Below are 12,876 nucleotides of genomic sequence, written 5' to 3'. Positions count from 1 at the left end.
ACGGACAGCTTCACAGCGCTGTGCTCAGCCACCTGCGCCACCAGGGGAAGCCCTGTTTTCCATCTTGACTCTGTCCTTGTGAATATCCTGGGGATGATCTTGTAGGTAGTTTTGAAGTGGTTCCTGCTGGGGGTCAAAGGTACACTAATCTCTGGCATTTCTTACAAAAGTATTTGAATCTACAATGATCTCCAAAGACAGCTTAATTTAAAAACAAAAAGCAGGTCAGACTCTGGGTGTAGAACTGGTTATTATCAGCAATCATAATTGTGTCATTTCATTTCATTTTCTGACTAGGTCTTTATTTGGCTTCTTATGAAAGTGAGAGTCCAGAGAACCAAACAGAAAAAGAGAGGTGGAAAGCTCTAAGGTGCGTCTGTGTGCCGAGACAGGGTGGGAGCACAGTGAAGGAGAGGGTTGGGGTGCCTGAGGCTAGGACAGGGAGCCAGGACCTCCTGGAAGCCCCATCAGCTGTGGGAAGGGCGTAGGTCAGGCCAGGATCTTAGGGGTGGAAGTGGAACCCAAGGGCTGGGGTAGGGAGAGGAGGCTGGACCACAGCCCCCCATGACTAGTGGCTGCCACTGTGGGCAACTGAGATGTGTGTCCCAGGACCCCATAGTTGATAAACAGGCCCAAAAGTGAGCACACACAACCTCCTGATCAGTGGGCATGTTAGTATGGCCGAGGGCTGCTCAGACATGACCCTCAGCATCTGAGGACTGAGCCAAGAGGCTCCCCAAAAAGCCCTCTGGGTTGAAGGCAGCCAGCTGAGAAGGCACCATGCTGGAGGGAAAGTCTCTTATCACCCTCTGCTTGTCTAAATCTGTAGGTCTTCTATTTTGGGGAAGACGTGAGCAACTCTGAGCTGGAGGTGGAGGAGGCGGAGGAGAGGAAGTCAGCAGAACCTTCTGTAGCCTTGCCTCGGCTGGCCCAGTAAGCAGGGATGATGTTGGTGCTTCGCTACTTTGCAGATCTGGTGCCCACCAGTGATCACACGGCACAGGAAACCTCCCACCTTTCGTGGAAGCTCAGCCTTGGCAGGGCCAAGGGCCTCCAGATGAGGTGGCCCGTTCCCTTGGGGGCCCTGTTTTCAAGATGATGGGGACCATGTTGCTGGTCAGCCTGTCTGCCCTTAGGGGAGATACGGCACCCCCTGCAGTCTTGTGCCTCAGAGGCCAACCTTCAGTCTGTGGCCAGGTGGCCTGAGAGCTTCTGCTTCTCCAGAAGACATCACAGTGACATGAGAGAGGCTGTGAGCCCCCCAGTGACCCCGCCACTCTGCTGATGGAACCCACACTGCCCTGATGGGCTGTTTCTGCAGCCCCATGCACCTCCTTTCTGGATCCTGCTGGTATCGGGGACAGCTTTCTGGTAACAGCCATGAAGCAGGTCAGCAGGACAAGTTTGAGTTATGGAGTTGACAATGTGTATAGTTTGTTGTAAACTGGTGTTGACATAAAGGCACAGTTGTACAGCCTGCACATCCATGTCCGCGCTGTGTTTCACCTGTGGGCCTGAGAAGAGCTGGTGCTGGGCCACAGCACAGGCTCCCTGCTGGGTCACGTGGCGACCACTGCTGCTCCAGAGGCCCCTGTGCTGACAGGGTCTGGTGAGGTGATTACTTCGTTCCTCTTGTTGCCCCCGGGGTGGAGGTGATGAAACCAGAGAGGCTTCTCATCACCCCACCCAGCCTCACACACTGAGCCAAGTTTCTTTTTCTTTTTCCTCCCTCCCCCTGAGCCAGATTTCTGGGCCTGGAAGCTGATAGGTAATTGAGTCGCTGAGTCCACACCTGGCACATGAAAAGGAAGGCAATATGTACCCCATTCTTTGTCAGCGTCCACTGGGTAAGGGGGAAGAGTACTCCTGGCTGTGTCAGATCCTTCAGAAGCTGGGCCCTGCTCGGTTGCATACTCAGCTACCCTTTAGGCATGCCCCCCTCATCTGGGGACAGGCAGAGACGGCAACCAGTTCCCAAGGTGTTCCCCACCCCATGGAGTTGTGCAATGAACCCAGGATCTCAGCAGAGCCTGGCAGCCAGCAGCCTGGTAGGGCATGGGAACACTGCACATGGTGGGGTCACTGGGGTCTGCTCTGGGTCCCAACCAACCCGCTGCCTTTTCAACAGAGACCCAAGAGGATGAGTAGTGCAGAAAGCAGGGGCTGGATCCAGGCCCGCCCACCTCTTCATACCACATCCAGCTCCTGACATGGGCCCGGGTGGAGGCCTTAAGCCAAACCCAAGGAGTCTTGGTCCCAGAAGCTGCCGAGAAGTAACTTCTCATGGCTTCATCACTATCCAACCCATCCCTCACATAGTCCCTGGCATCTCCTTGAGCAACATTAGACAGAACCTTGAGGGTATAGCAGAATTTGTCTCTGCTCCCTGGTCATGCTGAGTCGCCTGTCAGGAACAAAGGCACAGAAGGAGTAAGTAGTCCTGAAGACTGATAGAGGCAGGTCTGGGGCCCATGCCCTTGGAACTCTGTGAAGTCTGACCAGAGCCCAACACCTACCAGAGATCATCCCCTAACCCAGCCATGGAGACGGGACAGTCTGGACACTCAGGCCCCAACCTTGCTTGTCAGCTGGTTCTATCTCCTTATTCCTGAGCAACTCAGTAAAGGGGGAACCCTAGAATGCTGAGCCTGGGGAAGGAGCAGTTAAGGCCAAAGGGTCTGGGGCAGCTGCTCCCCTGCCTCCTGCAGTCCCTCACCTAGGCCCCAGATCCTCTCTCTCCAAAGCTAGTCCCAAAGGCCTCCCTCAGCAGGCCCCCTGCACTCAGGCTCAGTTTAACCCTCAATATCTCCTGCTATTGGGAGTTTGCTGCAGCCTTTTCCCAGGATGTGGGAAACATGAGCAAAGGACTTAGAGAGGGCAGTGTCGGACCCACAGTTGAATGGTTAGGGCATGCCTGCAGGGTGCTAATGGAGGACAAGGCCAGTTACAACACAAAGGAGACACTGCTTCTCATTTCTTGCTTCTGAGACCTTGCACATGCTGTTCCACTGCCTGTCATGCTGTCCCCTACCTGTTGACCTGATCAGAGCTGCAGCTTCAGGTATAGGCCCCTATTCTGGGAAGAGATTCCTGCCATGTAGCTGCCCTTCTCCACACCCTTTTCCACAAGTCTTCCAGCCCCTCTGTGGCCCAGTACAGATTGGGTGTCAGGGGAAGATGGTGAAGAGAGACCTGGACTCTACCCCACTGGAAGGGCCAGAGCAGGAAAAAAGGCAGTAACCCACAGGTAGCCCCACAGAGGATACAGGGTCGGGAGGGCTCAGACTGAGTACATTTGGGGCCCGGGTTCTTCCAGGGCTCCCTCCAAGCTGCTCTTCCTGTCTGAGAAGCTGTTGGGTGCCAGGCTCCGGTACAGCCAGGAGGTCCTACAGAGGCCTGCCCAGGTCAGGATCATGGCGCCCATGCCTCAGAGCCCCAAAGGGAGGACACGCTGGTCATGCTCACACAAACAGTTCCTTAGCCTCATGTAGGACTCGTCCTTTCCCTGAGGAGGCTCCCCCTTTGTCCTGTTGTCCTGATCAGATGGCTCGCAAGGACCTTGCAGGGTGGGGCCTACCTGTGAGGCAGATATCAGGAGCACAGGTGGCACCCAGGACACATGCCCCGGAGGCCCAGGCTGGTGCTGGTGACTCAGACCCCCATAAGCAGGGCGAGGTTTGAAGCTGCCCAGCTCCACCTTGTGGCAGGTACTTGGGCCTGATCAAGATCCCCAAGAACACCAAGGTTCCAGGGCAGTCTGCAGGCCCCACTGTACCCCAGAGGTCAAGGCGGGAGCCTGGCTTGATTCACTGGCTGGCTCTTCTTACCTGAACCCTACTGGAAAGGAATAGGATGGGGAGAGGGTTTGGTGGCAGACAGAAAGACTCTTTACTGACTGGGGTTTGCTTCAGAGGTTCTGGTCCTTCATTGGGTTCAGAACTGATTTGTTTTCCCAGGGGGGATCAGGACCTCTGCTCCCAGGTGTCTGTATCACTGGAGACACTCGCCACCCCCTACCATCCTCCACTGTTCCCTGGGAGAGAGTGTCTCCATGGTGCCAGCAATTTATCCTGGGAGCCCAGATACATTCATACCCTCTAAGGAAACCTGTCTACACAACCTGGCAGTCTCATGGCAACACCTTAATAACCCCACAGTGGTTCTCAAAGGCATGGCCCAGAGAACACCAAGATCCCTTTCCATAACAACTCAGGAGCCGACAGCCTCCTGTGTCCTCTGCCCTTCAGATCCCGAAGGCAGGCATCAGGCCCCAGGCCTGCATCCCTCAGCCCCATGCCACAGAGCTCATATAAATTTCTTGAATGAAAGACACCCCATTCACAGTATTCCCAAACAAGTCCTCCCCAGAGTCCAACTCTTGGCAGTTAATATGCCCCATCAAAGGGTCAACAGGGCCAGAAGGCTGAGTCAGGAGCCACTGTCTAGTGTGCTGAAAACACCATTTCTTTCCAAAGCCCACATGAGTGCCAAGTTCCAGACCTGGCACTGTGCACATAGCCTAACAAACACGCGAGGTTGACACTGTCGTCATCTTCCCTGGCACTTGACAAAAACAAGACTCAGAAAGGCAAAGCCACAGCCTGAGGACGCTCAGTTTACATGCTCCTGAGAGGCTGGGGGGAGCTCCCACTGCCACCTGGTCTGCCCACAGCTACAGACACAGTGACATGTCTCACCTCTGCTACTGCCCCCCTCCTCTTCGGTGTATCCCCGAGCCCTCTGGTGTCCCCTGGCATTTCAGGAGTGCCCTGCAGTATCTCATTCACACTGAAGACAAACCTCCCACTGCCCCCAGTGTCCCTGTTGCACCTGCCCCTCTGTGAATCCAACTGGGCAAAGCCATGCTTCAGCCCTAGCAATGGGAGACTGCAGGCTTCACGCCCCACTGCGCAACGTCTTCAGTGAAATCAGCTCCATTTTCATGCCCCAGGACTCCTGGGCCAGGAGACATCCAATGGGGAGAGCTGGAAACGTATACACGATGCCTTTTGGCCATACCAGCCTCTTGCCCACAGGCTGGGCACTCTCTCACTTCGTCTCTCTCTGGCATCCCACCTTGGGACTCCAGGCAGGACCAGAGAAGCGAGAAGACTGACTGGGAAGGAACAGGTTTGAGGTATAGGCTACAGCCCCCCCCACTGAGCAACACACCTTCCCCAGGTAGGCAAGCTGAGAGAACATTCAACAACAGGGAAGGCAGAAATCTGGTATGTCAGGGATAGAGAAAAAAAATGACCCTGGAGACCAGCAGAGGCCAGAGGTGAAAGGTCCCACAGGGCAAACCAAGAGCTTAAAGTTCATCCTGAAGACTTTAGAGGGGCACTAAAGAGTTCAGGTGAGGGGTACCTCATGGTTAATTTTATGTGTCAACTTGATTAGGTCACAGGGTGTCCAGATATTTGGTTAAACATTATTCTGGGTGGGGGGGTGTACGTTGTTTCTGGGTGTGACTAACATTTGAATCAATGGACTTAGTAGACTGCCCTCCTGATGCATGTGGGCCTCATGTAATCAGTTGACGTTCTAACTAGAATAAAAGGTGGAGTAAGGGACTATCTTGTGGTCCGACTACTTTCAAGTCCAGATACTGTTCTTCTCCTGCATTTGGGCTGAGATTTACACCATTGGTTCTCCTGGGTTTCCACTTGCTCACAGGAGATCTTGGGTCTTCTCAGCCTCCATAGTTACGTGAGCCAATTCCTGAAAACAAAATTTCTACTAAATGTCCATCTCTTTATCATCTGTTCTATCTATCATCACTCTTTCTCTCAACTATTGGTTTCCCTGAACCTAAACTAAAATAGGGGGTAACAAGTGAGTTACCCAAGTTACCCAAGAGATCTAAAAAGATCTCTTGGATACCTTTTAACGCAATAATTCTACATTTGTAATTTTAGGGAAAAAATTGAGATTAGCACACTTTTCACAATGGAAAATTAACTAATCATTACATTATTCCTTTTCCTGTAACAGGAGGTGATTTTTGTTCCCCAGCTCAGCCCAGATCCTGAAAATTTCCTATCTGCTGGGGAGCCCCTCCTGATCCCCTTCTTGGAGCCCAAGTGGAAACAGGAACATTGTCCTGGTCTCAGTGTGCACCGTGGATAGACTGATGATATGATCCATGCAGCCTTATTGAAGAAAGCTTTTCTGTCAATTTATTTATTCCTGTTACTTAGATGGATGATTATACCCTTTTTATTCCTATAATGATCTACCTTATTGCATTGAAACAAATTAAATGAAGTAATATAAATCATATTTTGGCTTAAGTTAAGGTCTCAGTACTAACACACATAACCTCTCTATTGAGGTTGAGGCCTGCCTTTATATAGATAGGAACTGCAAAACAAGGTTTCAGTCAACAAGCCACGCAGACAACAGTGGTCACAAAATTCTTGCCTAGTGACATCATAGCCCTCCGAACCCTGTGGTGTTTTACCCCAGCATCAGTCTCAGATATCAAATGTTTGCTGTTTTCTTGGCAGCATCATTTTCCCTGTGCATAATTTAACCTCATGTTGCTTTGTTCTTAGTGACCCCTAAATGCTCAAATTCTTAGGTGAGAATAGGCTAAATCATCTAAGTTTGTGTTAGGACATTCTATGACATTCACACAATGACGAAATTGCTTAGTGACGCATTTCTCAGAATGCACTCCATTGTTACCAGACATGTGGCTGTGACTAATCATTGGACCCCCCACACCAAGCCGCTATGCAGGGAGACCTGCCAACAGGCTGCTGGCATGACACAGGGGAGAAGGAAGGTAGGCTGGGGCACAGTGGAGACGGTGAGGGGCAGCCAGATTTAGGATATATTTTGAATATATAGCAAAGCCAACAGGATTAACTGATGGGTTGTAAGTCAGAGGTGAGAGACAGGGAGAGGCCAACGCTGACTCCAGGATGTTTGGGCCTTAGCAAATGGAGGAATGCACTGCTTCACCGAGATGTGAGAAGACTGGAGGAGGAGCAGGATTGAGCAGGGAAGTCAGCAACCTGATTTGTGATAGACCCAGATGAAATGTCCATGAGACAGCCCAGGGAGTATGGGGCGCGCTCCGTCATGGAGTATGATTGAAATGACACAATTCTGGGTTTTGGAAGGACAATCAGGTCTGGATATACAAATTTGTGAGGTGTCCATGCACAGGTTGCTTGCACAGGTGGGTCTGGGTTGAGTATCTATGGAATAGGGTACAGGGAGAAGGTAATTGAACCTGTGCAAGCATTTGGGAAAATACGGCATATCCATCAAAGGACATTGAGAAGGAGTTTCTAGAAGTTAAGGGGAAAACCAAGGGAGAGATAGAAGCTAATCAAGGTTCCAGAAGAAGGGGGTGATCAGTTGTCAAGTGCTGCTGTGAAGTTAAAAAAGGCAAGACCAAGACCTAATTTTTGAACTGGGCAACATAGACATAAACAATGACTTCAAAAGAGGGAGTTCCAGTGAAATTTTGGAGGTGAAACTCTGAAGTCCAAGAGAAAATGGGAAAATGGACTATCCAACAGAAAAATGGGCAGGGGGTTAAAAACAGTTCACAGAACAAGAAATACAAATAACAAACCCGTGAAAAGAGGCTCATGGGTAATAGAAATGTTCAGCTTCACTCAAAAGATCACACTGGTATACCTCTCAGACTAAAAGAAAAATAATCATAGCTTTGTATACAGGTTAGCTGGGGAGACAGGTATTCATACATTGTTGTTTGAGGTGTAGAGATAGAGTCGTACAGAAGTAAGTATGGGGAAGTGTACCAACTCTGGATCAGGGCTTACTGGACAGGATCTGCACATTCTTGCCTTCACAGAATATTGCAACATATATTTCCAAAATGATTGCACCAGTCTGTACTCCCACAAGAAGGGTTCAGGGCCCTCCACCCCCAAGTCCTCGTCAACATTTGGTATCATCAGGATATGTTCCTGATGCACAAAAATGAGGAACTAAGTCGACAAAGATGACGGGTGCAGGGGAACAGATAGAAGGTGAGGGTCAGCAGTCACAGGATCCGGCACAGCAGAGAGCAAGGAAGTCTGGGAGACGAGCAGACGGTGGGGCAAGAGCGCACAGGGCCAGGTGGAGCAAGGAGGAGGACAGGCGCTGAGCCCTGACAGGCGCCTGGCAGCTGGGACCTCCCTAGCCGTTAGCGCAGGGCGCCTCTGGGGAATGGAAACAAGGAGGGAGGGTGACACAAAGGAATCCCAGTTTGAATTATAAGCACTTTAGCAATATTATTTTCAATTAATACTTGGTTTTCAAAAGTCAATTCTGAAAACAATTTTCAAAGTTAAATACAAAATTCCATTTAAGTATTGTACAAGAACAACTTCTAGCGGTAATTCACTGTGGGAGGACGGGTATGTCTCCCAAACCTCAGGGGTCCCATGGCCTTGCAAGGTTGGTCTATAGCCAGAGTAATGAGTGAGGAGACGGTGAAGTACAGGGACAGGAAAAAATAGATTCATCTTTCGAAACCAATCTTCTCCCAAAATAATATGATCCCAAGCAGACAGGGCCTCCTACAAGAGGAAATACCCCGGAGACCCTTCGCTTATAGGATTATCTTCCAGCCTTTTACTTTTTTTTTTTTTTGGTGGGACCCTCGCCAGTGCTGCAGAGGCTGCGGGCAGCCTCACAGCCCAGCGCTCAACCGCTGGGCCACCAGGGGAGGCCCCAGCCTTTTACTTTAAGCCTGTGTTTGTCTTTACTATTAAGGTGAGTTTCCTGTAAACAACAAAAGGTAGGACTTTGTTTTGTGATCCATTCAGCTACTCTATACCTTTTCATTGGTGAAATTGTTACAGGGGCCCCACTGCGCCTCTGCCTGTCACTGATGAGTAGCTCCCAGGGCCAGGCCTGTTCCACCAGTAGCAGTGGAGGTGTTTTTTTTCACCAGGACCCAGAGCAAGCTAGCCCTGGAGCTCCAGCAGGAGAGAGGCCTGTCACATGCAGGCCCAGCATAGCAGGCTCTGAGTGGTTTGCACAATAGCTGCTCAGTGGAGTGTCTCAACTCCACTTCAGAGTCCCCTGCACTGCCACATCTGGCCCTGGTCAAGAGTGCCAGGTCAGGGGGCATCTAGCCACACTGCAGCTGGTTTCAGCTGCAGCTCCCAGAGCCCATCGCCCAGTTGAGCCTGTCCGGACCACAGTGTAGGTCAGGTCTGGATGCAGCAACCAGGGTTTCATTTCTGAATTGCCAGGACTGAACAGGCTCAAGCTCTCAATGGACAAAATAAGTTTGTGCTCTCCCTGATACCATTCAGGGGTTTTTTGAGATGATTGAAGATTGAAAATGAAACAATCTAATTGGTGCTTGACCAGCACCAGGAAAACAGGATCATAAATGATCCAATCAGGCTTTGAAGGCAGGGGCACTGAAGAGGCTATAAACCAGAGCAGAAACCAACTCGGGGGATTTATGAAACAGCTTCAGAAGATATTCATCCATCAGACCCTTTTCAGACAGATTTGTCAGGACTTCCAGCCCTCCACAGACCTTCACAGACCTCAAAGACCTCTGCAGACTTCAAGACCTCTAGAGACCTGGTCACTCTACCTGCCTCCATCCCTGCCTCTGACACTGCCTGCAAAAAGCACAGTAGGCCTGTACCTGGTGTCTCTAGAAGAGCTATTTGCTGTTGGTTTATGCCAACAGCTCTCACTTATGCCAACAGCTCTCAAAGAGCTACAACACTGCAATCTCCAGTACTGCCTTCTGGTGACTGATGCTGACCAGCACTGCTAACCTGTGTCTGGACACCTCTGCGAACTCTCCACCACTTCTGATCCTCCAGCACTGCCTCTTGTGCTGTTGCATCCAGCAATGTCCAGTCTAGCATCCAGGGCTGTCCAGTCCAGCCTTCAAACTATTGCTGTGGGCTGCTGCGGTGTCACCTCGGCACCCCATCTGTGATCACCTCTACCTGCCACCATGAATTTTATCCAGGTCTACTGCTTACCAATGTGCTAACAGTTCCAGGCTCTTGTCAAAGGGCACTGCCATCTTGTACGAGCAACCTTTGTTTTGGATTAATGGACACTATAAGGATAGTATCTGGGATGATACGTCTGGCCATTTGTGGCCTTAGAAACTCTTTCCTTTTTCCCAATCTTTCCTTTATTAATAAACCCCATTGTTGGGCCTCCCTGGTGGCCCAGCGGTTGAGCGCTGGGCAGTGCAGCCTCTGCAGCACCGGTTTGATCCCCGGCCAACGGCAAAGGTCCCACATGTTGCAACAGACCTCTCCTGCCACACCCGCTGCTCCCCTCAGCAGTGTACTTTGTCAGTCTGCCTGTTCTGCTCCCTGCTCTGGCTCTGATGAATTCTCTCACCCTCCCACACTTCTGACTGTACCCAGTGCTTGTATAAATAAATAAATAAATCTTTAAAATAAATAAATAAGGCTCAGATCAACATGGCGGCGAGGAAACACTGCGAGTAAGATCTCCCACAAAAAAAGAAAAGCTAATAGGGAGGAAATGCAGCAGGTCCCTGTGAGAACTGGGACACTGAAGATAAATGGGCAACTCTGGCAAACTGCCCAAAGAAGTTGCCATAAAAGAGGACTAGAAGGGAGGAAAGCTCAGAACCCTGCTATCCTCCCCCACCCACAAAGTTGGCACACTCTGACCAACAGAAAGGAGGAAAAAACAAAAAAAAAAAAACCTAAAACAACCAACAAGAACAAACTACGCATCAAGCTGGACTATGAGTGGGAAAGAAATATTCCAGCCACCGCACCCTGTGAACTGGAACTGTGGAGAACCATGCAGGAATCACCGCAGAGGTGAGCAAACGGCTCCAGGTGCCATTAGAGAAAAACAAAGACTCCCAGAGACCTACAAACAGCCCCAGGCCAGCCGGTAAGCTTGTGTGGAAAAGCTACGTGTTTGAAAATCATACGCGGATCGCCGCTGCCCAGGTCCCTGTGCCTGTGACTTAGGCTTGCACGGAGATGCCCAGGAGCCCTCATTGAGGTGAATGTCCCTCACTGAGTAATCAGAAACCAGGCACCCGGACACGGGAGCGGGGTGCAAAAGGCACCATTTCTGCGGACACTGAACTGGGCTACAGCCCGCGTCCTGGACCTGAGGGCTTTGGAACTGAGACCTGGGGCACAAAAATTGGGGCGTGGGATCCCCACGATGGTGGGGCACAGGGCAGACACAGCATCCCCACGCCGTTGAGGCTCTCCATGCCACTCCCACTCTGTTCCCCCAGACCCATGGGGTAAAAAAAAACAGTTCCAGAAGGATACTAGGAAAGATCTCTGGCGCCAACTAGCGACCAGAAAAAAATTACCCAACACCCTATAGTTGGAAACCAGGGATCCCAAAAACACCCTCAGGCACTGAGAGAGGGTGGGCCACACAAACAGGGGTATGGAGGGAAATAAGGTATGGAGCAAGACCCCATACTGGAACTGAGAGCCAGGCACAGGATCCGGGGCATGGAACGCGCCATAGCAGCAGGCACTGCACAGGGTGACAGCCAGCGTTTTGAATCTGATAGCCCTGGAACTGAAACCTAGAGTGCAGAATTCAGGGTGTGGGACACATACAGCTGCGGGCACAACACTGGGTGAACATGGGGCAGACACAGCACCAGCTTGAATAAGAGCCCCTGTGTTGAGGTGCTCCCCTCCGCCCCTGCTCTGCTACTCAGAGAACCACTGGGAAAAAGCACAGGTCAGTCAGTACGGGTCTCTGGTGCCACCTCCTGAGCAGAACTAAATCACCAACTAGCTGATTCCCTGTTGGAACTGAGTAAATACAGAGGGAGGGAACTGCAAGGGACAGAACCCAGCAACACAGCATCAACACCCTTGTGGAGTTTTGGCCTACCAGTGCTGGTCTCAGTCCTAAACAGTTTCCGACACCCCTAAAGGAGCACTCCAAAGAGATGCCCACCAACACCAGTGGCACAATGCCCCAACATGTAGAACTAATTAGAAAGCAAACAACAGGGGGCCTCCCCTGGTGGCACAGAGGTTGAGCGCTGGGCAGGGAGGCTGCTTGCGGCCTCTGCAGCACTGGTTCTTTCCCCGGCCACCAGCGAGGGTCCCACAAAAAAAAAAAAAAAAGAAAAAGAAAGCAAACAACAGGGAGAAGAAAAAATATAAATAACCAAGCAAGCCAGCAGGAGGACACACCACAAAAAGAAATACAGTCACCAGAGCTCAACAATGACATGGAAGAACTTCTCGGCCTATCAGATAGAGAATTAATAATCATCCTGATTAAAAAGCAGAAAGAAAACGAAAAGGAAAAAAATAATTTAAGACAAATAATCACTGAACTGAAGAATGAAATTGAGACCTTAAGAAAGGAAAGAAAAGAAACGCAGGAGATAAAAAGATTACTAGAGGAGGTAAAAACTCTGGGAAAAGCAATGAAAACAGAATTGATGAAATGGAGGAACGGATCAGTACTGTCAAATATACAGAAATAAAAAGAGCCGAGAGAGAAGTGCAAATGAAGCAGTATGAAGAGACTCTTAGACATTATCAGACTCCATGAAGAGAGGAAATGTAAGAGTTATAGGCATTCCAGAAGGTGAGGAAAGAGACAAAGGAACTGAGAAATTATTCAAGGAGATAATTGAAGAAAACTTCCCAAGCATGAAAAACAAGATGAATATAGACATACAAAAAATGAGAAGAACCCCCAATTACCACAATGAAAAGAAAACTACAGCAAGACACCTAACAGTAAAGCTTGCAAGAGTCCAAGACAAGGAAAAAATAATGAAACTGTCAAGGGGGATGAAACAGATAACTTATAAGGGAAAACCAATCAGGTTAACTTCTGACTTCTCAGAAGAAATATTACGGGCAAGAAGAGAATGGA

At 50.1% G+C, this 12,876-nt stretch overlaps 1 protein-coding gene across 1 annotated transcript in view; it reads left to right on the top strand.

The window, feature by feature from the left end:
• Positions 1-1,475, top strand: part of RASGEF1C (RasGEF domain family member 1C) — a 98,812-nt gene extending 97,337 nt beyond the window's left edge. Inside the window, exons 13-14 of the mRNA XM_037500433.2 lie at positions 298-370; positions 830-1,475. Coding sequence (XP_037356330.1) covers positions 298-370; positions 830-854 — 98 coding nt within the window. The 3' untranslated portion in view covers positions 855-1,475. The remainder of the gene's footprint in view (positions 1-297; positions 371-829) is intronic.
• Positions 1,476-12,876: the final 11,401 nt, after the last annotated feature.

The sequence above is a fragment of the Talpa occidentalis genome, unplaced genomic scaffold (assembly GCF_014898055.3).
Source record: "Talpa occidentalis isolate TD23 unplaced genomic scaffold, MPIMG_talOcc4v2.1 talOcc4.9, whole genome shotgun sequence".
Classification (NCBI taxonomy): Eukaryota; Metazoa; Chordata; class Mammalia; order Eulipotyphla; family Talpidae; genus Talpa; species Talpa occidentalis.
Note: the sequence above shows the minus strand (reverse complement) of the source record. Positions and strands in the feature narration are given on the sequence as shown.